This window comes from Oxyura jamaicensis, chromosome 28, assembly GCF_011077185.1.
Source record: "Oxyura jamaicensis isolate SHBP4307 breed ruddy duck chromosome 28, BPBGC_Ojam_1.0, whole genome shotgun sequence".
NCBI lineage: Eukaryota > Metazoa > Chordata > Aves > Anseriformes > Anatidae > Oxyura > Oxyura jamaicensis.
In genome coordinates, this window is record NC_048920.1 from 1,722,435 (window position 1) to 1,744,942 (window position 22,508).

The 22,508-nt window shown below is 52.1% G+C and overlaps 3 protein-coding genes across 4 annotated transcripts in view; 1 reads left to right on the forward strand and 2 right to left on the reverse strand.

Annotated features, from left to right (window-relative positions):
* The window catches only part of GDF15 (growth differentiation factor 15), a 3,579-nt gene extending 3,154 nt beyond the window's left edge, over positions 1-425 (reverse strand). For both annotated transcript variants that reach the window (XR_004756400.1, XM_035348377.1), the window contains exon 1: positions 108-425. Coding sequence is in view for 1 of the 2 variants with exons in the window: in XM_035348377.1 (XP_035204268.1) it covers positions 108-420 (313 nt within the window). In the remaining variant the exon portion in view is untranslated. The remainder of the gene's footprint in view (positions 1-107) is intronic.
* Positions 1-7,017, forward strand: part of ISYNA1 (inositol-3-phosphate synthase 1) — a 27,525-nt gene extending 20,508 nt beyond the window's left edge. The window contains exons 12-13 of the mRNA XM_035308685.1: positions 6,120-6,454; positions 6,945-7,017. Of these exons, the coding sequence (XP_035164576.1) occupies positions 6,120-6,454; positions 6,945-7,017 (408 nt within the window). The remainder of the gene's footprint in view (positions 1-6,119; positions 6,455-6,944) is intronic.
* A 3,211-nt stretch (positions 7,018-10,228) lies between these two features.
* PGPEP1 (pyroglutamyl-peptidase I) lies at positions 10,229-20,563 on the reverse strand. The gene is made up of 4 exons (XM_035348224.1): positions 20,539-20,563; positions 14,998-15,114; positions 14,233-14,465; positions 10,229-13,898 (listed from the first exon to the last, which is right to left on the reverse strand). Exons 1-4 carry the CDS (start codon positions 20,548-20,550, stop codon positions 13,706-13,708), a joined length of 555 nt encoding a protein of 184 aa, XP_035204115.1. The 5' UTR covers positions 20,551-20,563; the 3' UTR covers positions 10,229-13,705.
* Positions 20,564-22,508: the final 1,945 nt, after the last annotated feature.

Genomic DNA, 22,508 nt, shown 5'->3' on the forward strand with positions numbered 1-22,508 from the left:
GTCACCCCGTGGCAGGACATGTCACCTCATGGCAGGACATGTCACCCCAGCGCAGATCTGGAGCCCACGGGGGGTCTCCCGACGGCAACAAGGCCACCTCTACTTACAGATGGGTGCCAGGCGGTGCAGCCTCCTCGTCCCGGCCACCGCTGCCTCCTCCCGGCTCCGGTTCCCCATCAGCTCGGCCACTTTCTGCTCGTACTGCTGCTGCGCCCTCCTGATGCTCTCCTGGTCCAGCCTGCGCCGCACGGCGGGGGGAGCGGGCATCCCCAGCCGCTCCAGGATGCTCCTTTTGATGGTTTCCACCCGCAGCCTGTCCTCGTCCCACCCACGGGGCCGCGGCTCCACGCCGGCCAGGAGCAGCAGGAGCAGCAGGCAGGCGGCGGCGGCCCCCGCGTCCCGCAGCGCTCCCGGCAGCATCGCGCCGGCGGGCGGCGGTGCCGGCGAGGGGGGGAGCACGAGTTGCAAAACCTCTTGCGCAAAGGCTCCGCGTGCGGCTCTTATCGATGCCGCGAGGAGAATGAATGAAGAGGACCAGACCTGGCTTTATAAGAGCGGGACTTTGCCCGCCCCCCACCCCCCCCCCCTCCTCTCCCTCCCTGTCCCAGGGCTGCCCGTGGGTGACGCCGCGGTGAGCACGCGGCCGGGGCAGCGCAAAGCCGGGCTGCTCGCGGCGGGGAGGCGAGGGATGTTTCCTGCTGCCTCGCTTCGGTTCCCACCTCCTGCTTTCTCTGCTGGTGGTGGGCAGCCGGAGGGGGTCCCCCTCGTCATAACGGGGGGCTCGGGGCTGCGGGCAGCATCTGGTGGCCTCGCAGGTGGCACACGGTGTCCCTGTGACGGCAGGGGGGGGACAACGGGAGCACCGAGGTGTGCGGGCAGGTGGGCACCGCGGCCAGCATCACATCCAGCCCCGCATCCTCATCTCCCTCCTTCCCCTGGCAAATTGGCCACGCTCAGTGTTAAGGCACCCGTTGGGGCCCCTTTCTTCGAGCCACTCTCGCTGCCCCGCAGAGAGGGGGAAGCCGAAGGCAGGGGGGAGGCAGCTGGGAAGCCCGGCTCGTGCCAAGACGTGCAGGCGGGAGGCAGCGGGTCGGTGTTTGAACTTCTCCAAAAGCCAGAGCCGGGAGGTTCCCGGCTGACGACACCGCAGCCCGGCTTTGCTGCACGTCCCTGCCCCTGCTCCGGTCCCTACTGAAGTAAGCGCGGGCGGCGTTTGCATCATTGCTGAAGGCAGCCGGGAGGGTGCCGGGCACGCCGCGGTGGCACGGGTCCAGCCGGGGCTGCCTGCGCCCAGGCGAGCCCAGCGGAGAGCTGGAGCCGCGGGATCCTCGCTTGGAGGAGGCGGCGGAGACGCCGGGAAGGGCGCAGGGACGCATCGGTGGGGAGGCTCTCACGGCACGAGGAGCTCCGTGGGGTTCAGTGCGAGCTTTTTATCGGGGCAGCAGGGAGATGGGCTGAGCCCCGGGGGCAGAACCTGGCAATCGCCCCCAAAGCGGAGGCGAGACACGGGGCTGAGCCAGCGGGGCCAGCACGGGGCCGTCCACCCCATCTCCAAAGGGATGCTTCAGCCAAAACCACAGGGAGGACACGAGCCCAGCCCCGGGGGGACGAGCCCCTCGCTGTCCTCCTGTGCCTGGGGACCTGGGGCACACGAGGCCGAATTTCCTGCAGCCGAGCCAAGCGCCCGGTCCTTAACCGCTCCCGCAGCAGGACACGAGGGGATTACCCTGAGCCCGGGATTTAGGTCTGCTTATCTCCAGCTCCTCCTCGGGAGCACGGGTTCAAGCATCCTTCCTGCCTTTTTCACCCAGATTCTCGAGGTTTGCCCGAGGCAAAAAGGAGAACAAACGTTTCACCCGGAGCCACGTGAAGGCATCAGCTCATCAGCACGAGCAGCGTCACGTGGAGGGGATCGCCCCGCTCCGTCCCTGCTCTGGATGGAGGGGTGAAGGGGGGGCAGGCGGGGACCCCCCCCTCAGAAACCTGCCTCCGCGCTGCCTTTCCCTGCCCGGAGCCTCTGCCCGCCCCACTTTTGGTTCCTCTGGGTTGGAAACAGATCCCACAGGCGGCTCCCGAGGAAACCTCAGCAGCGTTGCGGCTGGAGCCACCTTTCCTTGAGCGCTGCACCCTCCGTGGAGCTCAGCACCCTTGGGTGCTGACCTGGGGCCCCGCAGGGTGGCACGACACCGCTGCCGTCCCCGTAGCAGGCACCGGGCAGGGACAGGCACAAAGGAGGCTGCGATGGAGCAGCTCCGCAGGGCGAGCAGTGGCTGCTCAAGGCACCGAGCCACCGTGCCGTCCCTGAGCATCTCCAGCTCCGTGGCACGGCCCCCGGAGCAATCCCCCAGATTTTGAGCCGTGTGGGTGTAGAACGAGGTCCCCCTCTGAAAAAAAAAAACACATCACTTCGTGCCCGGCCGTTGAGCAAGACGCCGCGAGCTCTAAAACTTTGCAGTTCTGCTTTTGCAACGCTTTTCTGAGCCGTGGGCGCGCCGCGTGCCACCGGCCCCTCCGCGGGTGACGCACGGGGGGCAGCGTGCGGGGAGCATCGAAGTTGGCCGAAGCCGGATGTTTTTTCCCCAAAAGGCGCCAGGCGGTGAAGCCGGAGATTTACAGTCCGGCAAGAGCAATAAAAGTTATCTTTAATGCCGCATTTGTGGATGCCGAGTGACCCGTTAGGAAACTTCCCAGCGTGTCCTCACCAGCCCGCAAGATGCATTATCGGAACAAAGCCTCGGCTGTGAGCGTAGGGAGCATCTTTTCCTCCCTCCCTCTCCTTCGGTCAATCCGTATTTTATTATTTTAATGTTGGATTTATCCAACCGAGCCATTTCCCACCTCTGTCATGGGTGGACAATGGGAGATCGGACCACTGAAGCAGCAGGCACAGACAGCATCCCGTGGAGGCCGGCGAGGAACGGCCGGTGGCAAGCCCAGCAGAAGTTCAAAGCGCGAGCTGCCGAGCCCAGCAGGACGTAAATAACCTCCCTGCCTTCTGTCCCCACCTCCGGACAGGATGTGGTCCAGCCCAGAGCGCAGCGGGGGACGCTGCTGATGCTCGCTGCCATCCCGTGAGCCCAGCGGCCCCGCCAGCGCCGCAGGAAGCAGCCACGCTGCGAGCCGGTGCCCGAAGGAGGAACGCGAACGGTTGCCACTTCCCCACGAGACGCCGCCCAGCCGCGGCCCTGAAGCAGCTCGAGAAGGGCTCAGAGTGGGAGCAGGACCCTGCGCGACGCTCGCTTTGAGCCGGTGCCGTCGCCGTCCTGCCCGGTGCTGAGCCGAGGGGTGCCGCTGGGACAGGCAGGGACGAGCAGGGGCAGCAGGGGCCGGGATCGCTGCAGAGGCACGGAGCTGCCCCGCGCGCCGCCGAGCCCCTGCTGCCAAAAATCTCAGCAGGAGCTGCAGGGCCCCGGGGGGGTGAAAATCTCGCAGGGGTCCCATGTCCCAGCCGAGCTCAGAGCCTGCTGGAGTCGCTCCGGTTGGGAAATTCGGGTGCTCGGGGGGGGGATATTTTCTGCCAAGCACTGCAGCGAGGCGGGCGATGCTTTCTTGGGGGGTCTTCGAGGCCAAGAGCATCACGCATGAGCCCGTTGCAGCCGCAGCGGGGATGTTTCGGGCTCATTTCGTGCCAGGTGAGGAAATGGGCACGGAGGGGCTCGGGCACGGCAGCCGGGGATGGCCGGTGCTGCTCTCGTGCCTTCCCCGTGTCACAATGAACATGCACAATGGAAATCCTCCCGACCTTTAGCCGTTTCTAAAGAAAAAACACAAACAGGCCGGATCAGGTGAGCAACGAGCACCTTTGTGCTGCTGCAGCTGGACTCGCGTCTCCCCCCTTTGTTCTGTTCACGGCATTTGCCAAAAACCAAGGTTCTGTTCCACTTGGAAAAGACTTTTCTGACTTGACTGCACTCGTGGTCAAAGATTAACTCGGATTCCCAGACCCCTTCGCCGATGCAATACAGGAAATTACTCAAATCCCATCGCCAAAAATGGAAATCCCCGGCTGCTGCCCCAAACACCTGCTTACATCATCGGCCTCGGCACGAGCGAGTTTCCTGCGTGCTGCAAGCATCCCTCCCGGCCCCGACGGTCGGAGTCGCACGGCAGGGGCGTGAGGGCTTTGGTCCACGCTCTGTGGTGCTCTGGGCTTGCAGGGACATGAACGCGGGTGGCATTTGGGGCCGCCGGCGTTTGGGGCAGCTCACCCTGGCTGAGCTCTGCTTGGTGTTTGAGGAGCGGCTTTGGGAAGAAGTTTTTCCATGTCGGGAGCCTCTCCCCATCAAAGCGGGGCCGTGTCGTGCCCCTCCGATGTCCCATCCGATGTCCCCACGCTGCCAACCTTGGGGTGTGCCTGGTCCTGTCCCCAGCACCGGGACACGTCCCGGAGGAGCGCGCAGGAGGCGCCGCAGGAAGGAGAGCACCAAAAGCTCCCCAAAACCCTGCAGCACTGAGCCTGGATGGCTTCATCCGCGGTTTGGATGAAGAGAATTAAATGAAATCTGAGAATGAAATGAGAATCATGAGGATGAAATCTGCCCAGGGAGCGCAGCGCCCTTCTGGGGAGCAGCACACTAAGGGACCCCCAGCACAAAGGCATCGAAGGACCCCAACCCCATCTTCGTGCAGGAACACAGCACTGCAGCAGGATCACGGGAATATTGGGCAGTATTTGTGCTGCCTGAGCAGAGAGGGGACACCAAAGGACAAGGGGGTTCAGGCAGGGCTTGGTGGTTTTTTTTTTTGAGCAAGCCCCAGAAATCAAGTCACAGGTTATCGTTGGAGAACAGCTCATTGGGTGGGGAGGTGGAAATCCCACAGGTACGAGAAGCCCTCTGTGATTTCCAACCTCTCAGCTCAGACCTGGCTAAGAAAACCCAAGCACGCAGCAAAGGGAGGGGGGTTAAATCCTCAAACACCTCCCCAAAACCTGGAGCCGGGCGTTGCGGTGCCCGTCCCTCACCCACCTGCGCAGCCGTCAGGGCGAGAGGCAGCGAGCAGTGCCAAGGGACCCGCCGCTGCTCCCCAAAATTTCGGTCCCGTGCCCGTGGGGCAGGAAATTCCAGCCATTCCCACACCCCGGGGAGCCCCTGGGCGCACGCTGGAGAGGAGGAGGGTGGGCGCCCCGCTGGCTTCGATTCGTGCGCTGGGGAAACGAGCCGAGGGCACGCAGCCAGCTGGACGCTGCCCAAAAATCCCACTTCATTTAGGGCAAGTTCGGAGGGTTGAGGGACAAGGGAAGGAAGAAAAGAGGGGGGGGAAGGCTCCCAGCGAGACGGGGACGTTGCAAGACAGAAAGCAAAGTTTCAGGGCTATTAGGAGCCACCCCATCAAGGGGATCCCCGGGGATTTGCAGCCCAGGAGCGCGAGCCAAGGATGCGCCGGGGTGAGCCGCGCGGCTTCCAGCACGAGCCCGAACCTCTCCCTGCGGAGAGTTCAAGTTTCAAAACGGCCTCATCAGCAAAGGGCTGCGTGACATCACCCCGGGAACAGCACCTTGCAGGAAAAGCTTATCACCTTGTAAAGCCAGTTACAGGATGATTTCATCAGCGCCAGCTCACGCGGCTGCACGTGCTGCGGCTCACGGCCAGGGAGGGCTTTGGCCTCCCCGGCACCCCGTCAGTGCCGGGCAGCTGCGAGGGGGATAAAAGCAACCGAGAAGGGGATAAAGTAAGGAATAATTCAGTGCCCGGCCTTGCAGGAGGACCAGAGGGCTGGGCTGGTTGGGGCAGGTTGGGAAATAAATGTTCCCGAACTGAGCTTGGACATCAAAAACATTGGGAAGAAGAAGGGGTCCAACAAAAACCGCACATTTTTCCTTCCTCATCCCCCCCTCCAGCCACAAACCATGGGGGCTGGGGCCAGGTCGAGACCTCACAGCACAGCTTTTGGGCCAGGAGCTCCGTGTGGATGCGGTCCTGAGCCCCATCCAAGCGCTGGGGCAGCCTCTTGCCCTCTGCAGCAGCATCGAACAGGATGCGCACACAGCCTGCTGCGGGCGCAAGGGCTGAGTCACCAGCCTGGTGCAATCTCCCCCCGCTGTTTCAGGTGCCGGGGGCTGTTCCTGGGCCGGGTGATGCCCAGCTCTCCTCCCATCGTGGCCACCAGAAGCCCCCGAGCTGGGGCTGCCGAAGGAAGCCTCGTCCCTGGGGTGGCTGCTCCAGTCCCAGCCCTTTGCAGGGAGCACCGGGACAAATCCTGCACAGTCTGTGTCTGTCTGTCTGTCCGGCCAGCATCGGCTGTCTGGCAGCACCATCTGGTGGCACGGGCACCGCATCAGTCCTCCCCGCAGCCCCAGTCTGCTCCCAGTCAGGACCAGTGACCTTGTGTCACCTTGTGTCACCCCGACAGCAGCAGCCCCACGACCCGAGGGTGCCAGAGGGACCCAGCGAGGCGAGGAGATGTTCTTGGAGAGAGCTTGGGAGAAACGGCGTGCTCCCGGGGAATGGGGCAGGTAACGCCGTGCTGCTCGAGAGCCTGTGATGGGTTTTGTGCCTTCTGCTGCCTGGTTTACCTCCTGCATCCCCCCAAGGGTGCAGAAAGCCCCTCTGGTCACCACCACCCCTACCTCTGGAGAGACGGAGCAGGAACTCCCCAGCTGCCGCCGCCACCGAGACCCGCGTGGGGACAGCGAAGGGCGTACACGGCCAGATTTCAGATTTCATTAGCAGATCTGGAAAAGACCGAACGGATTCAGGGTTCACCAGGCAACGCAGACTTCCCACGTGAGCCTCAAGCTAAAAAGAAATTGAAGAAGTGCAGCAGAGGCCCCGCCAGCTCCTGGTGCCTCGCACACCGGCGTGCCCGGGGTGTTAGCGGACCTCGACGCCTTCCCACGGGGAAGGAACTGCCCGTCTTGCATCCAGCACACTAAACCTCCGAAGAAGTTTGGGGAGGCTTTGGAAGCCTGACAGCACGTGGGATTAAAGCCTTTTGTCTTCCAGACGGCTGCAGATGCCTGGCAGACGGCAGTTACCGGCGCTTTGCCGTTACCCCGGCATTTACGCCCCGGTGTGAGCGGCTCACGGGAAGCCAGGAACCGAGACGTGTGCTGGGCAGACGGGGCCACACAGATACCTCATCTAACAACGAGGAAACTGGAGTTTTTGTTTAAAGTAATGCCGTGGGGTGTGGAAAAACAGGGAGTCTTGCCCCGATTCCAGCAGGCGATGCGCAGAGGCTCCAAACTCAGCTCTCCAAGCTCTTGCCTTCTACAAAAAAACAAAAATTTGAGTAAAACTGGGGGGAGAGAAGTGCGAAGGGGGTTGTTCATCAGACCTCTTTACCACCGCCTCCCAGAACTCTTAGTGGAATGGGTAAGTTTCATATTTGCAAAGAAAGACTGTTAAGTGGCTTTTGCTTCCCCAAATTGCAGGCTCTTCAGGAAAAAGACTGCTGCTGCGTACTTTAAAGTGTCTTCATCAAGTCAGGGAAGGAAACTCCCCGGGCCTCTGTATCTACGTATCAGCAAGTTTGAGCAGTATTTTCGTAAGTGGTATCTCGGCGTGACACCCCGTGTATTTTGGCTTTATCTACGTTCTTCCTTTGTACCTTGAGGTCAATCTTCCAGTCCTGGATCAGATCGCAGAACGTAACGGAGCGACCGTCACCTCGCCGAACAAATTTCTAATAAGCAGCAAGATAAAGGGCAGGGCAGGAGATCCAAGCAGTCCAGGGACTCGCCTCCAACAGCACGCAACGACCACCCTCCAAAAGGCATCCGTAAAAATCAGTACTCCCAAAGATGGCTAAAGAACGCCGCCAGTCAGAGTTAAACTCTTTATTTACTTTGAAACATCAGTTTAAATTTTCAGTTACAAAGTCCAGTCTAGCCACAGCAAGCCGAAAGTCAGTTACCGGTTCTTTATTACACAGCCCTTTTGTGAGACGCTCGATTGTTTGGGTTTACAAGGCACTGCAAGAACACACTGAGAAAAACAGAAGCCCCGACGGATTCCTAATTGTAGCTCCAAGAGTCCTGGTGAGCGTGAGATTGGCAACACCTGAGATACCCGGACAGACGACCGCGTGGTTCACCGCGAGTAACGAGAGGAGGACCCGAAAGGAGGACCCGAAAGGTGGAGCGATGCTGTAACAGGCGCATCCCAGCCCAAAAGAAATGCGTCACCTCGAAGAACGGACAGAATAACCTTAAAGAATTTGGCCAAGCTCACCAACCAAGTAGCAGATGTGCTGATTTTATTATTTGTCGCTTCTGAGCGTGTTTCAGAAAGCCTTGAGCTCAATTCAGCGCAGGTTCTGAGGAGCATACTTGGGTTACGGGGGTGCCGAGCGAGCTCAGCAGCTTCTCCCAGTGATGAAAGCCCAGCCCTTCACCCACCCCACGTGCAAAAGGCTCGTCTGTCCCCATCGCCGCCACTCTGCTTTCCAAAAGTGAGCCCAGCACAGGACAAGGCACTCCCTGTTTAATCAAAGTAAACATTTGCAATTTAAGAAGCTGGTGCAATAGAAAACCTGAACGTGTACTTCAGTAGCACGGAGTTTTATTTAAGGGCAGTGGATAGTTTCATTTCCTATATTTAATTCCTATCGATGGGGAGGCATTTTGTTCTCTACTTTGTCTCAAAATAGACGAACCAGAAGCAGGCCTCAGGTTTCAATTAGTACGAAGAAGAATTAACAACGTCCTCAGCTTTGTTTCTGCTTTGATCGGCAGAATATCACTTCAGTCACATAAGACACTAATCAGACATGAAGACAAGGTTTAAGAAAAAGTGCACTTTATACCACAAAACATTGGGGTTTCTGGTGCAAAAAGGACAAATCCACCTACGTTATTTTACGATGGGTACTTACAGGATCAACTAGGGGTATTTTATCCAAGCCAACCACAACAAAATGTTTGAAAAAAGCCTTTGCAGCTCTGAAATTTCTCATTAAAACGTGATTATTGGATAGCATATCGAAGGAGACAACAGGAATGAGGTTACTTGGTGGAAGTATGCTCTAAGAGTACAAATAAATTGCCAAAATGTTAACGTCTGCACTGCAGGATGAAATCTGGAAGTCGTAATTAAAAAAAAGCCACCCGCAGCAGCACACAAGTGTACTTCCTACATCTAAAACGTCCTGGTTTCCAGTCAAACGCCACCGCCCACTCTTAGAGCAGCTCGGCGTCTGAGCACAGACCGCGCGGTCAGAGAGTTAGAAACATCTCTAATTTAAAAAAAAAAAAAAAAAAGATGCGCAAGTCACGACTAATCGGACCGTGGAATAACATGGTCAGATGGTAACAGCTGCTTCAGGCTAGCGCCAGCTCTTGTGGGAGCGGGGGGTCGCCAGTGTAACTCCCAGGTTTTCCTACTTTTGGTTTTGAGAAGCGCCTCCTGCCGCTCCTTCCGTACGCTGCCTAGGAAAGCCTGCACGGAAGGTCAACAAATATCGCGCTTAAACGAAGATTATTTGAGTACAGGGAGGAATTTCAGTAGGTTCTAACTTTTTCAGACTTCTCGTTAACAAAAGCAGCGACGCGGGGAGTCTGCGCTGTCCTGCTGGGAGTCTGCAGGCCTGGAAGCTTCTCGGGGCCTCGTTCCAGGCACGCGGCGAGCGGCCCGCAACAATCCCCTTTTGCCAGCCGACCGAGGCACTGGGAGGTTAAATATTGCCTGCACACTGCAGGAGAGACACACCGGAGTTTGGATGCTACATCTAAGCCTAGGTGAGTAAACACAAAGTCAGCTTCCTACCTGACTTGCCACGGACTTCAGTGCAACCCTAACAAGACGGAGCTGGTTCAGCGCGGCCGTCCCGGTGCCGCAGCACAACAGCACGGGGCTGCCTGCAGCCAAACGCCTTCCCCATTTCTGCCAGGAGCCAGCATTTCTGTTCCATTTACTCTGGACGCCTCGTCTCTGGGGTGAAAGCAGAGCAATCTAGTGTTCATCAAGCCCTAAACTTCTGAACATCCTCAGTCAGGTCCCTCCGCGAGGGACTCCGAGCTAAGCAGCCCTCGGCTGCATCATGTCCCAACCACACTCAATACCTCTAACCATCTTCATGACCTTTTCATCCCTTCCCACTACCACCACATTTTAGAGGAGGCAATCAGATTGGGGAATGCTCCAAATAAGCGCGAACTCCTTCATGCGATTCCCATGGATTTTGGCACCGAGGTGCCCCCAAAAGACGAATAGCTTCTGTGTTTGCCTTCAATCACATCCCCACAAGGCAAAGAAGCTTTCAGGTTCACAGGATTTTTTTTTTTTTTCTGGTTTTGCTGTGTCTCATAGATTACCGCGTTTAAATCAAAGGAGGAATCTCCTGACATCACAGTCACCAAACGACAAAGGAGTATCCGGGTACCTGGAGCTCCTCAAAGTCCTCCACAGCATTTAAGAACTGAAACAATTAAATTGTCATCACCAAACCTCTCCAACACACGAGCCAATTCCTACTCCACGCTGCTGGCAAGTAGATAAAATGACATCAGACCCGATACATTGGAACCTCCCCAATTCTCTCTCACACACAAAATATTCTCACCCCCGTTCCTCGGTGACGTGCATCACCGGAGACAATTCTGCAGTCACAGGACCCTACAACTTTATCAGCTTTCACACGTTATAAATTGCAGGCACTGTAATTAACGCTAAACCTGAACTTCCTACGCTTACTCACTAGCACAAACGCTTTTGTAGTCGGCAGCAGGTCTCCCAGTCAGTGCAAATTAGCAAATCCTATTTATTGATGATCTGGAAGAGAAAGCAGACAGTGAGCATCACACAAAGCGCCAGCTCTTCGAAGCTCTGCGTCATTTTGGTGATGCTTCCAAAGAAAACCCGCACCTACGTGAAAAGCGGCGAGAATTAAAGGATTTAACAAAAAGCTTTCAAAAAAAAAAAACAAAAACCAAACAACAAAAATATTTAATTTAGGTCAGATTAAATAAAATTAGCTTAATGGCATTTTAAAAAGTTTCACTATACAAAATTTCTCTACCACCAAGACACCCTTTTTCTAACACGATCTCTGAGGACTACTTCTCAAAAAGCCGGAAGATGATAAAATAAATTATGCTTTCTAAGATCCTGATCACGGGGGAGCTTCACGAAAACGGGTTGTGAGGAATCGCACGGCTGCACGGAATGCTCGAAGTATTTCTGAAAAGGAGATTTCCACAGTGACACGGAGCAGGTCAGCTACCGCAGGCCTTGGACAAACACAAGTCGCAGAAGCCAGCTCAAGGTTTTCCCCCCGAGAGGACCCCAGACACGCTTCTGGGAAGAGGACAGACACTGAGCAGGAAATACTCCAAGGGCTGATTAAGCTAATTTGGAGAGCCACATCCCCAAAAGCAGCCGCCGCCTTCCCCGCTGGTGGATTTTGGAGCTTCCTCAAACCCAGCACAAAGCATCCCTGGGTGAACTGCGCCGCGCTACCATCAGGGATGTCCCAGGCTGCTCACATGTACGCCCAAAAGCAGCCTGAACGTGCAGCAGATACCTGCTGAAACACAGGGGACGTCTGCTCGCGGACAGAGCACGAGGCCGGGCAGGGATCTGCATCATCCCTCCTGCCTCGACACGCGAGCCCTGTGGGTCCTACATCCACTTCGACCCCGTGGGCATCTCCCACCGCCTCACCCTACCGTCGGTCTCCCCCCTCCCCTTCCATCCGCGACTACGTCACACGTAAATTAAATAGCAACACTGAAAATTACTTAAATCAATCGCTGAACTTAGCCGGATACACAAATCTCTTTAAAAAGTTTAGCAGCTAGGATACACCGAAGACAAAGAACTTCCTACCAGATAAAGGAAGAAATCTACAAGGAGATAAGGAGCTCAACTAGTTGCAAAAACGTGTCAAGTCACGAATATTTAAACCAAATATTAAATATAATAAATTACTAATCAGAAAGCCTGCCTGCCTGCCGACGATCTGACAAGTGCTACTTCGTATTCGAATGCAAAAGAGAACATTTACTTTGAAGGCAAATTCTTTTGATCAGGAAAGCCCGTACACTAAGTACAGAGGGAATTTCCTCGGTAAACCAAACATCTTCATACCCAGATCCCCTCGGCAAAGTTACTACAACTGCAGAAGTCTTCATCCTTGCGCAAGGCTTAGGAGGAGAAGTGGCATTTCCTCTGTCACCAGACTTCTACTGGAAAACAGCACGTTAGTGGCAGCTCTCACTGAGAGATACTATAGCAGAATCATTCATAATTAGAAAAATTAAAATAAGGATATTCTACAACATTTCAAAAAGCTGCTTTATATATATATATATATATATTTGTAATAGTATTAGAATCAAATCACAGACCTCTTCATTTAAACAGCTCCTGAATAAGCCCTACTGGCCATCGGTTACCAGTCTGGGGTCTGTTCCCATTTAACGTCACCTGTCTGTCACTGGAGTCTTGTAATTTGGAACCAAACCTACAAGACTGGCATCAGGAACTTTTAAAGTCCTGCTCAGAACCTGCACGTACGCTTTCCCAAGTGAATTACTGGGAAAGCCCCCAGCAGAAGCAGGGCTTCGTACCCTCCCATTGGGAGGGGGGCACTAACAAACAGCCGGGAACACTCACCCTAGGTTCTGGTTCCTGGTTCTCAAAAAACTGCCTCTGGTTCCCAGACAGTGGGAGGAGGTTTAGGATTTTAGAAGATCTCATTTGGCAGAATGTCTCTGAATCCACACGTTAGCATATTTATGCCTATAATAAATCAAGGTGGCAACTTAGGATTTAAGTTAAACATTACTCTTCACCTAACCTTTTAACGAGAACGAAAGTTCGTAGCTAAGGAAGTTATAAATTAGTCAGCCTTCACCTTAAAAATAACAGCTAGCACCAAGAGTCTACGATAAAGATCTCCTGTGGAGAAAGTGGCCTTTAGCAAAGCTATTTAACCGCTAATGATTTGTTTTATACACATATGAAACAATGTGTTTTGTACAGGAGGTATATGGTTGATTTGACTGAGGAAGGTGGCATCGAGAGCCTAATAAAAAAGACATTTGGAAATATCTGGCGCACGGGAGGGTCACACTGTATATAAAACAGCTATCTCCTGCAACAAAAGGAGCCCGAACCACAGCCCTTCCTTCTGCAGCTACCAGTTAACCAGCACATTAACGAGGACCCGACTAATACTCAGAGAAGCGGGGCGAGAGATCAGCGACTAAAATATGTTTTCCATTTCAAAAGCAATTTTGAAGACTCCTCAGCTCCAAGAAACTGTTTTACAACAGGCAAACCCGCACCACTCCAACTATCCTCAGTTATACTCTCACATCAGAACCTATAATTTGGGCCAAAGAGGGGAAAAAACAAGACAAAATGAAAGCAAAGCTTTCGACTTAAGAACTAGTCATTAGAAGACGGAGTTATCAATTCCCTGCACCTGAACGCCGAGTCCAGGTGAGAAACTTTTCCTCTGCTCGGCATTAGACTGGTCAGTAGCTGTCACCTGACCAACAGACAAGCTCTGGATAAAGCACAGCGCGCGCACACTTCAGGAATGAGTAGTCGCAGGTGTTTTAAAGAAGAGATCTCGAATCCTTCGTTGCCTAGGCTGAAATGCGCACATTTGACAAAAAACGTCAATTTCTAGAGGTGGAATTTTCATTTTTTGAGGTCTCCAATTCTCGTTCTGTACGTTTCAGACCGTTTTCCCCCGTACGTCTGTAGCAGGGGAAGTTTTGGAAGTGCAATACTAGGAGAGCTTCTGCCCCCTTTCAGTGTTCATGCTGACAATTGATTTTGTCTTCCGAATGCTCCAAAACATCAAGCATTTCTTCTATGATAGCCTGGAGGGCCCGACCCAGCTGTTCTGCGGTATATGGTTTTCCCAGTGGAGGCACATGAACAAAAGCTGACCTCCCACGGCTCTGGTACAAGGAAGTGTAGTAAGTGAAGTCACAGAGGTACCTGAAATATAAAAACAGAGCTTATTTAGCAACAAATAAAGCATGGAGGCTGCAGGGCAGGACAACCCGTGTTCTTATCCTTCAGCATTGCAGCAACATCCTGCAATAAAAAGCGCGATGCAAGCCAGGCGTTGTGAGTCTGTAATTGCTTTAATCTCATCTAGGACAACAAAAGGTAAAAATCTCGGTGTTTCCCATCACAACTGCGTGACTGCGGAAGAACAGACAGTGCTGCCAGCCCCGTTAGAAGCGGGCGGGCCTCGTGAGCCGAGCACGGAGGGAACATGCCCGGCGATACACCTCTGCTTTCCCCATCGATCGCTGTCATCCCGTACCTGCCAGCATCCTTAGATATAGTGACCGTGACGTCCAGCCCCAGTGCTGAGACTCTCTTGCAAACCGTGTCCATGTCAATGATGGAATCGATGCATTCCGGGCCACCTTCCACGCAGCACTGAGAGCCCGGGCAGAAGCGGCAGTTGTCCAAGCCTTTGTAGCCTACGTTATGGCCGCACTTCTCCAGAGTTACGGTGGTGGCCATGCCCGAGACACCCACATGGACCACCAGCTTCAAGAGAAAAGAAACAAGTTAGACAAAGGAAAGCACAAAGGATGGAGAATCACAGCCCGCTATTCCCAGTTAAATTCCAGTGGAGCTGTCACCTGAATCCTTGCACGAGTATCGCAGTAACAAGACACTTTATCAACAAACTTGTGGGCCCAGAACAGAATGATTCTTCTTGTTTTGTCCCTTCCTGGCCCAAACTCTCATTAACTCGGCGCAAAATTGGCACACTCACGGTCAGACCCACTGCTGGGACAGCTGAGGGGGCACAGCCCGACTGGGAGCTGTCTAGACAGCCCTTTACAGCGGCCTCTTCACACTGGCTGCTCCCATTAATTGGAACGCTTTATTCTGAGCCATAAAATTCTACAAATTCACAAGTTCTCACGAAAGAAAAAAGAGGAAAAAAATCTAGCAAAGGACTACAATACCGAACACACGCTAAAACGTGAGTTCACATTATGCTCACTGCTGTGAGGATGCCAGATGTCAGCCATTTACTCTGCCTTTTCTCCTCCTCCATTTACTCACTCACTTGTGGACTGTGCTTTTTCCATAACGCAGGAATTAGTCTTTGCACCGTCTGGTATTCAACTGGGACTTCGTAGACGTGCAGATCTACGTCATCTCGCAGCCCAAGCTTCTCCAATTCCTAGGAACGTGTGGAAATTAAAACAAACAAACAAACAAACAACAAAACAAGATGGTTAGACACAAGTTGAGCAGAGGATATACTTCTGCATGGTTTAATGGCAGAGTGAGTCCCTGTGGGGGCCAAACAGCAGTTTACACCACGGGCTGTACAAACCTTGCAAACAGCAAGGCATCCTGAGCATCCACAGAGTGGGAATTGTTCCTTCCCAAAGCTATGGTGAGGGGAAAAAAGAGCAGCGCTACTATTCCAGGTTGGTTTTCTGTCTCATACCCTCCTACACTGCCTCAAAGAGAGGGTCCCTTGACAGTTAGGATGGAAGAAGCAGCAAAAAAGGAAAAAACAAAACAAAACAAAACCATAACTAGGGACAACAAAGGCATCTCCCCACCTGTGCCAACAGTCTGCACCGACAGGACCGTTTGTTTTGCTCTGATGTGTGTATAACTAAGAAATCAACATTTAACTGACAGTAGTTATCAGCAACTCCCACACTAAAAAAAAAAAGAATGGCTTCATTATTTTAGAAGTATATAGTCATATTCGCTTTGTGAAAGAACTGGATATTATATAGAAAAAGCAGAATTGAGAGGAATATATTCTGATTTGCTATCTCGCAGGGCTGCTGGCCCGAAGAGCAAATTCATGTTTGTTTCCACAAAACCAGATAACAGCTCACTCCCACCCTCAGTTAGGGATTCTGTGTCTGAGTGTCTCTACAAATATTAGCTAACACTCCTCGTATGGGGAACTGCAGCAACATTGGCATGCCCTCTTCAACATATTTGTTTTACTTTATTTTGGCAGAATCTGGAATGCAATGCAGGCTGTTCCCAAAATACAAAGCAGGTTTCCTTTGCTAGCTCTACCTATACCTAATATATCGTGCTTAATTTTGCCATTTGAACTGCTACCATTTCAGTGATTCAACTAATGCAGGAAATTATTTCTCCCTCTATAACATTAACTAAAAACATGCCTCGAAACTAGCCCTAATATCCAGGCAGCAAACTTTGCCAATTTCCATTAAACCTTTTAAAACACGGAGGGTCAATTAAATCTCTTGCACAGACTCCCTGAAAACAGGAAGGCGGAGGGAGGGAAGAAGAAAGCTCTTTCTTTTCCCCAGTATTCCCAACCTGCACTGCAAGCTCCCCCTGAATACAGCGCAAGGTCTTGGACACTCCTCCTTTGCTCTTCTTTGGTCTCCGTTTCAGCTTGCTCCAGTCTCACCAGCGAAGCTTCAGTTAGAAACCCAAACTTTCAAGAACTCAAGGAAACGACATAACCACACAGTCTGAAACCTCTGAATAGAAACGTTCTCAAACAGAGCTGTCGGCTCGGCTCTGAACCTAGAAGCCCTGCCTGCACCATCAGGCTTGCTTCCAGTGCCTGAAGTGACTTCAGCCACCACATTTAATGAGTTCCACCAGCATCTAATTCGGATCATGTTTCTCTCTGATGAAGACAACATTTTTGGCACTCCAAAAAATTCTCCAGATGCTTTTCAAGACCGATAAAGCCATCTCTGAGTCCTCCCACAGCTGTCTCCTCTGCACAGAAACCACAAGAGCATCCTTCCCTCTGAAGTCAGGGGGACCTGTGCTCTGCAGCCAGGCCCGCGCTGCAGTTACAAGCACCAGCTCCAGCTTTTAACACGTTGATACGCAGCAAAAGCTCGTCTTCCTGTGCTGTTCTCCTCTATGATATGTGTCAGTTAGAAAAACGCGATCTTACTCATGACAAAAGCTCAGAATGATTACATGCATTAACATCAAAGGAGCTGCAGGCACAGCATGAAAAGAACCCGGCACTCTCACATCCACGTACCACTGTAGTTGCTTTCATGGATCTGAAGTGAAAACAGCAACATAAGAAGCCATCAAAGTATCAAAGGACATTTTAAAATATTCTTGAATGATTTCATTATCCCCATTTCGGGTTCTGATCCAGTGATCCGAGCCAAGAGCTGCGCTTTCGTGCAATTCTCATTCTTTATTTTCTTGTGTGTGGAGATTTATACTCGCCAACTTCAGGCTAAGAAGTGCAGATAAGCTATTTTCAATGAAGTTACTACCGAATTCCAAATCTTATATTTAGCTGGGCCTGAACTGTCTTTAAGTTAGAAGAGTTTTAAAGTGGAGAACAGAGGCTGAGTTTTTTTTTGACTCCTCCATTATTAATTTTACCTCCTCTGTTTTTCGATCTAAACATGAGCATGATCTTAGTAAGATTTTTTTTTCTGTAGCTGTGAGCATCTACTTCTTTACTGGGGTTCTGAGGAAAAAAAAAAAACAACACACTTTTCACACTTGTACAGACACCACGGTCGGTGTAACAAGATTTAAGATAACTCAAACACGCAGAAAAAGCAAGAATAAGACTTTCACGGACCAGCAGATATGAGCAACAACCGTGATAAATCACTTGCTCCGAGGGCAAGGCTGATATTAAAGGCTTGCTGTATTGATTAGCGTCTGGCACACACAGACATTCATTACCAGAGATGGATGCTAAGTGATGTTTCATCACATCTTCTTTACACAAACCCGCCTTCAAAACGTTAGCTGTTTTATGCGGCGCGTTAATGAAGTAAGTAGTTTACAAATTAGAGTATTCAAATACGAGCCAGTCTCTTTAGGAAAAGCTCCAGAGCGTTAATTGGTAGGAATTCATCATCACTCCTCTGAAGAGCGTGAAGCAGCTTCTAAAGATGAAGCTGGGAGCTGCGAGCTCTGCCGGCTGCACGCCCGCGAGAGACCTGGGCCCTTCTCCGAACGCAGGCACGTCCAACGCAGCTTTACAAACCCACAGCTTTCCTTTAACCAAACGCACTTCCATTCCATAATAAAGATGTACTCTGGCCCCCAGACAACTTATTATCCCCAGCCTTGTGTACCTGACAAACAGAGAAAAACGAACGCGTTTGACCGATTCCCTGACCCCTCAACAATGGGCTCCTTTGTCAGCCTTTAATATCCTTATCAGGTCTGTCTAGACACCCTGACAGCGATTGTGCTCCGTAAGGCCAAAACGCACCCTGACCTCTCTCCTCGGCCCCCGGCCCAGTCAGACACACTTCTAATGGGGAGAAACGAGGCCCGACGGGCTCCATGGGGCGCACCCGGGCCTCCTCCATGGGGCGCACCCGGGCCTCCTCCATGGGGCGCACCCGGGCCTGCAGGCCGGGAGATGCCCCGAGCTAAAATCCCATTTTTCCTCCACTTCTTCTTAGAGAAAGGTCTCCCCCAAGCAACTGAAAAAAAAAAAAAAGCCTCAGAGGAAATGTTAAATAGATGGAAACATGGAATGGGAAACCTGCGTTTTGTAACGCATGGAGTGTTTTTACTGCTGGCCTCAGAAAAGAAAGCAGAGAGAAGTTATTGTCCCCCTATCTCTCTCCCAAGCATAAAAACGTCCAAACTTTTAATCTTAGCATTTGCTTCCATGACTATTTAAGATACCCTACACATTAATCACGTGTGAAAATCATTTATTTTCATGAACAAGCATCGATACTAGAAATACACTGCAGTCCAAGGGCAAAGTCACACCGCGTCTGCGCTCCGCACAAGAGCCCAAAAAAAAACCAAAGGAAGACCGGGGAGAAAAGCAGAGGGTTTTATCCTCAGGATGCAGGATAATAGAAGATGTAATAAACCAGAACTAGCTTAGCCCTAAAGCTAGGAAGGATTTGCAAAGATTGTTTAATTGATTTTTCTTCTATTAACATGCAGATCACACCGTCTGGGACTCAGAAACTCAGACACGCCTTTGTGTCCACTCAGCTCCATGAAGTCCCCCGTCTGAAACTTGCACAATGCCCAACTTGCATGTGCTCAAAGACATGCTGTTCCTTTTTGTCTGGGCCTCTCCGGGCTGAGACAGGGTAAGGAAAGGCAAATCCTCCCCACCGCCTGGAAGTCGGTGTTTTGAGCCAGAAGCCAACCCGAGTGGTTAAACTCGGGGGAAGATCGGCCCTAACGCGGCAGAGCGCGCACCGCCAATTGTAGTTTTACGTTCTCAAAGCATCCATGAGCCCATAAAATGAATTTAAAATGCACACGATGACTTCCTCTATCAGCAACGCCTCGAGCTGCTGGGCTGAAGGGGTGACAGCCTGCTTCTCTTTACACAAATTATACATTAGGTTTGTTTTTGTAAGCAACATTAGAACACCCACTACTCTTCCTGTCCCAGAAGCACAATACCCCTTTGTGTATCTTCTCCAGCATAAAAGTAGCTTGTTTACAATAGCTGGCATTACACAAGTAAGAACAAACCAAGTCAATTAGCCTCGCTACTAAATTTCACCAACGTGCAATTTTTTTCCATAACGCAGCTTGCGTTCTTCCCCAAACTCAGCCTGAGCAAACCCTAACTCAAATAAATTCAGCTCCAAAGGTTCCTGGAGCCAAAGGTTTCGGCTTCTCATACCAGGCAACACATTAGACATCTGGACATTAGTTGCCTGTAATTGATTAGAGTTTGTGATTTAATTTAAAAGCATTCTAAAGAAGGTATTAATCTCAGAGCTGTGAAGGGAAGAGAGATGTGTTGGGGAGAAAAATAGATTTAATTCCCTGGGCAACTGTACTAAAAGGTACTCTTGAATTCCCAGTAGCTTTGTCATAAACCACATCCAGAAGTGACAAATAAGGAAGAATTGGGATAATGTGACAGCGCTGTCCGAGGCTAATGCTTTTACAGTGTACTACAAAGAACCTTTAATTCCTTAGTTTAGCAGGGCATCTAGCAAGAGTTGGATTTCTTCTTCCTGCCTTGTTTGGGGATATATCAGTGTGTTAAGTAGATGAACATATGTCACACATGTCCAGACAGCTCTGCAGCTACAAGTGGCATAAGGTGGCTGTGCTAAAGCACGCTACGACCTGCTCAAGCGACGATGCTTCATGAGCACTTCTCACACCGCATCTCCAGCGAGCAGGAGCCAGCTCCACAACGCGTGCTGCTGTTTTGTGTGCTCCCTGAGGACCCACGTGCCTGCTGCTTCACCCGCCGCAGCCCAGCAGGCTGCCCCTAAGGGAGATGAAGGGAGACCGGGCAGCGGTGGATGCTCCCTTCAGAGTCAGTCCCAAAATTCAAACCCATGTTGGACGACTCTGCAAGGTTACCATGTGCAAGCCTCGTTACAGATGGCTTAAAGGGTAACCAACTCACCCAGATTTCAAGCTACAGCTGGGAGGAAAACATAAGAATTAATTTAGCTTTCTTTCTTTATTTTGAATTCTCTGCAGCACACGAAGCAGCAGAGCAAGATTCCCCGCTCCCTGCCCCACTCACCATCTCTCAAGTCTGGTGAGTTCGCCTAGCAATTCCTTACTTGCCTTAGCTATATTAACTCCATCTCATTAAGTTCGACTAGCTAAGGGACTGTTTTCTGAGAAGCGAATAAAACATTACCCAGCTGGCCATCTGGAGCGAGCTGGTCTCGGCTGATAAACGGGGAAGGCAAGGTACAAAAGAGCTGCGGGCTGAAATCTGTGTGGGTCGGTTATCGGCACGGGGCTGATTTAACTTTCTACGAACAAAGTTATAGTGTTACCTGAACTGCAATCCAACTGGCGTTAACAGCGTGCTCTCCGAACGGCCCAAACCCTGAAACAGAATAAAAGGCATTCTTACCCGTTTGGCTAAGTTGCAAAGTGGTCTGCGCTTTTCTGTTTTATGTATTCTGAGAGGAAATCGACTTCTTATAATACCCAGTTATTCACTGTGTATTCCTTATTACCATATATTCCTTACTCACTTCATAACTACCTCCTGGACACCGTCACAGCAATGTCTGAACTACACATCTCACAACAAAGGAGAACGAGAGCTTGCCTCAAAACCCAAAAAATCTCCTTTTTTCCCCAGCAGACGCTGGACATGTGTATTTTTTTCCTTCCTGACCACGTTAGGGGAAAAAACTTGCTACTAGCAGATGAGTTGACTGCTGTCACGGAATGAGAACCATTATTGGATTTTCTAATCCTGCTCGTAACAGTCCGCACCAGATGCTTCCACAACCGTCGACGAGCCTGCCTCGAGTATTTCTTCCTTGCTTGAGCCTCCACCAAAATCTCTGCGAATTGGTCTTTAGAGGAACCAAACCCAACGGTGCTGACAGCCCACGTACACCGAGCAGCAAAGGTTAGGATAGCGCTATAAAAAACCCTTACTCACCCCATCTGCATTTCCTAATGAGTAACTCGGGGTTAACTAGTAATCCATAACATCTTTCCCTGAGCAAGCACACAAAGGTTAGGCATTTATCTGGGTGCAATGTCAATACGCCTTAATTGAAGACGGCGGAGCTACCCCGTGAGCCTAATGCAATTAGGGGCATAGATTTTGGCAATCTCGTGAGAGGAATGGAGAGGGACCACAAATATTACGTGACACGCTAATGGAAGCGGGCTATTTGCTACCGGCAGCAGGTGAAGGCCGAGGTTACATTGCTCATGACGACGCGAGGGACGTGCCCTCGATGGGGGCTCCACTGGGATGGGAACGTTAGAACCAAGCCAACGTACATTTGGGTTTATATCTCCCCCAAATAAACCTCCTGAAGGATTCCAGGAGATCAGAACATCGGTGCGTCTCCCACGAGCAAGCCCCCACTGTTATCAGGATAACCTACGACTGCAGCAGCGGCCAGCAAGATGGATAACGAGATGACTTCTCGGATGCTCCCACAAGTCAGCGATGCGTTACGCGACTTTCCGGAGGCGATCACACCCTCCTTAGGTTTCAGCCCTAAAGAAATCACCGTATTCTTCCGAGAGATATGAACCGAGCGTCCCTTTTTAGCAGTTCCAGCCACGAAGCGCGCCGCGGGGCCGGAATCGGCCAGGTGCCTGCAGACGTAACGCAGCCCCCTGGTTCTGCAGCCGACTGTGAGCTGGCACAGACCCCACGGCGGACTTTTTTTTGCTCCTCTGACTCATCTCCCGTGCAGATCCCCCCCACCCCCGGGTTAGCTCCTGCACAGAGGATGAGCAACTTATGGTAGCACCAAACCCCGGGAGCTCTCCTGCGTCCACGTTAGGGCCCTCCAAGGCTCGTTAGCGGTAAGCCAGCCACGGAGAGCTTTATGGGATTATCTCCTTAAAGAGCTCTAAAAAAGAAATTGCACGGAAGTAACGCCTGTCCTCTGACTGCAACCGAACGGGAACACGGCACCGCTGACAATTCCGAACGGGAACTTGGCGTGACAGCGCTGACAAACGGCCGGCCAGCCGCCACGGGCGGGCTTCACGAGATAACCGCCCCGCTTCGGAAGCAGACTTCCCCCAAGAACGGGGAAAAAAGGGGCGAGAAGAGGCATCCCCCCCCGTTCCGGAGGGTATTTCAGTGACGCCACTTTTCTGTTCAGTCACTGCCGAGCG

Excerpts from the sequence above, each read along its gene's own strand:
- PGPEP1 (XM_035348224.1), bottom strand. Across the intron at positions 14,466-14,997 it reads GGAAAAAGCACAGTCCACAA|CTGGTGGTCCATGTGGGTGT; the intron begins GTGAGTGAGTAA and ends TTTCTCTTGAAG. Across the intron at positions 13,899-14,232 it reads ATATCTAAGGATGCTGGCAG|GTACCTCTGTGACTTCACTT; the intron begins GTACGGGATGAC and ends TTTATATTTCAG.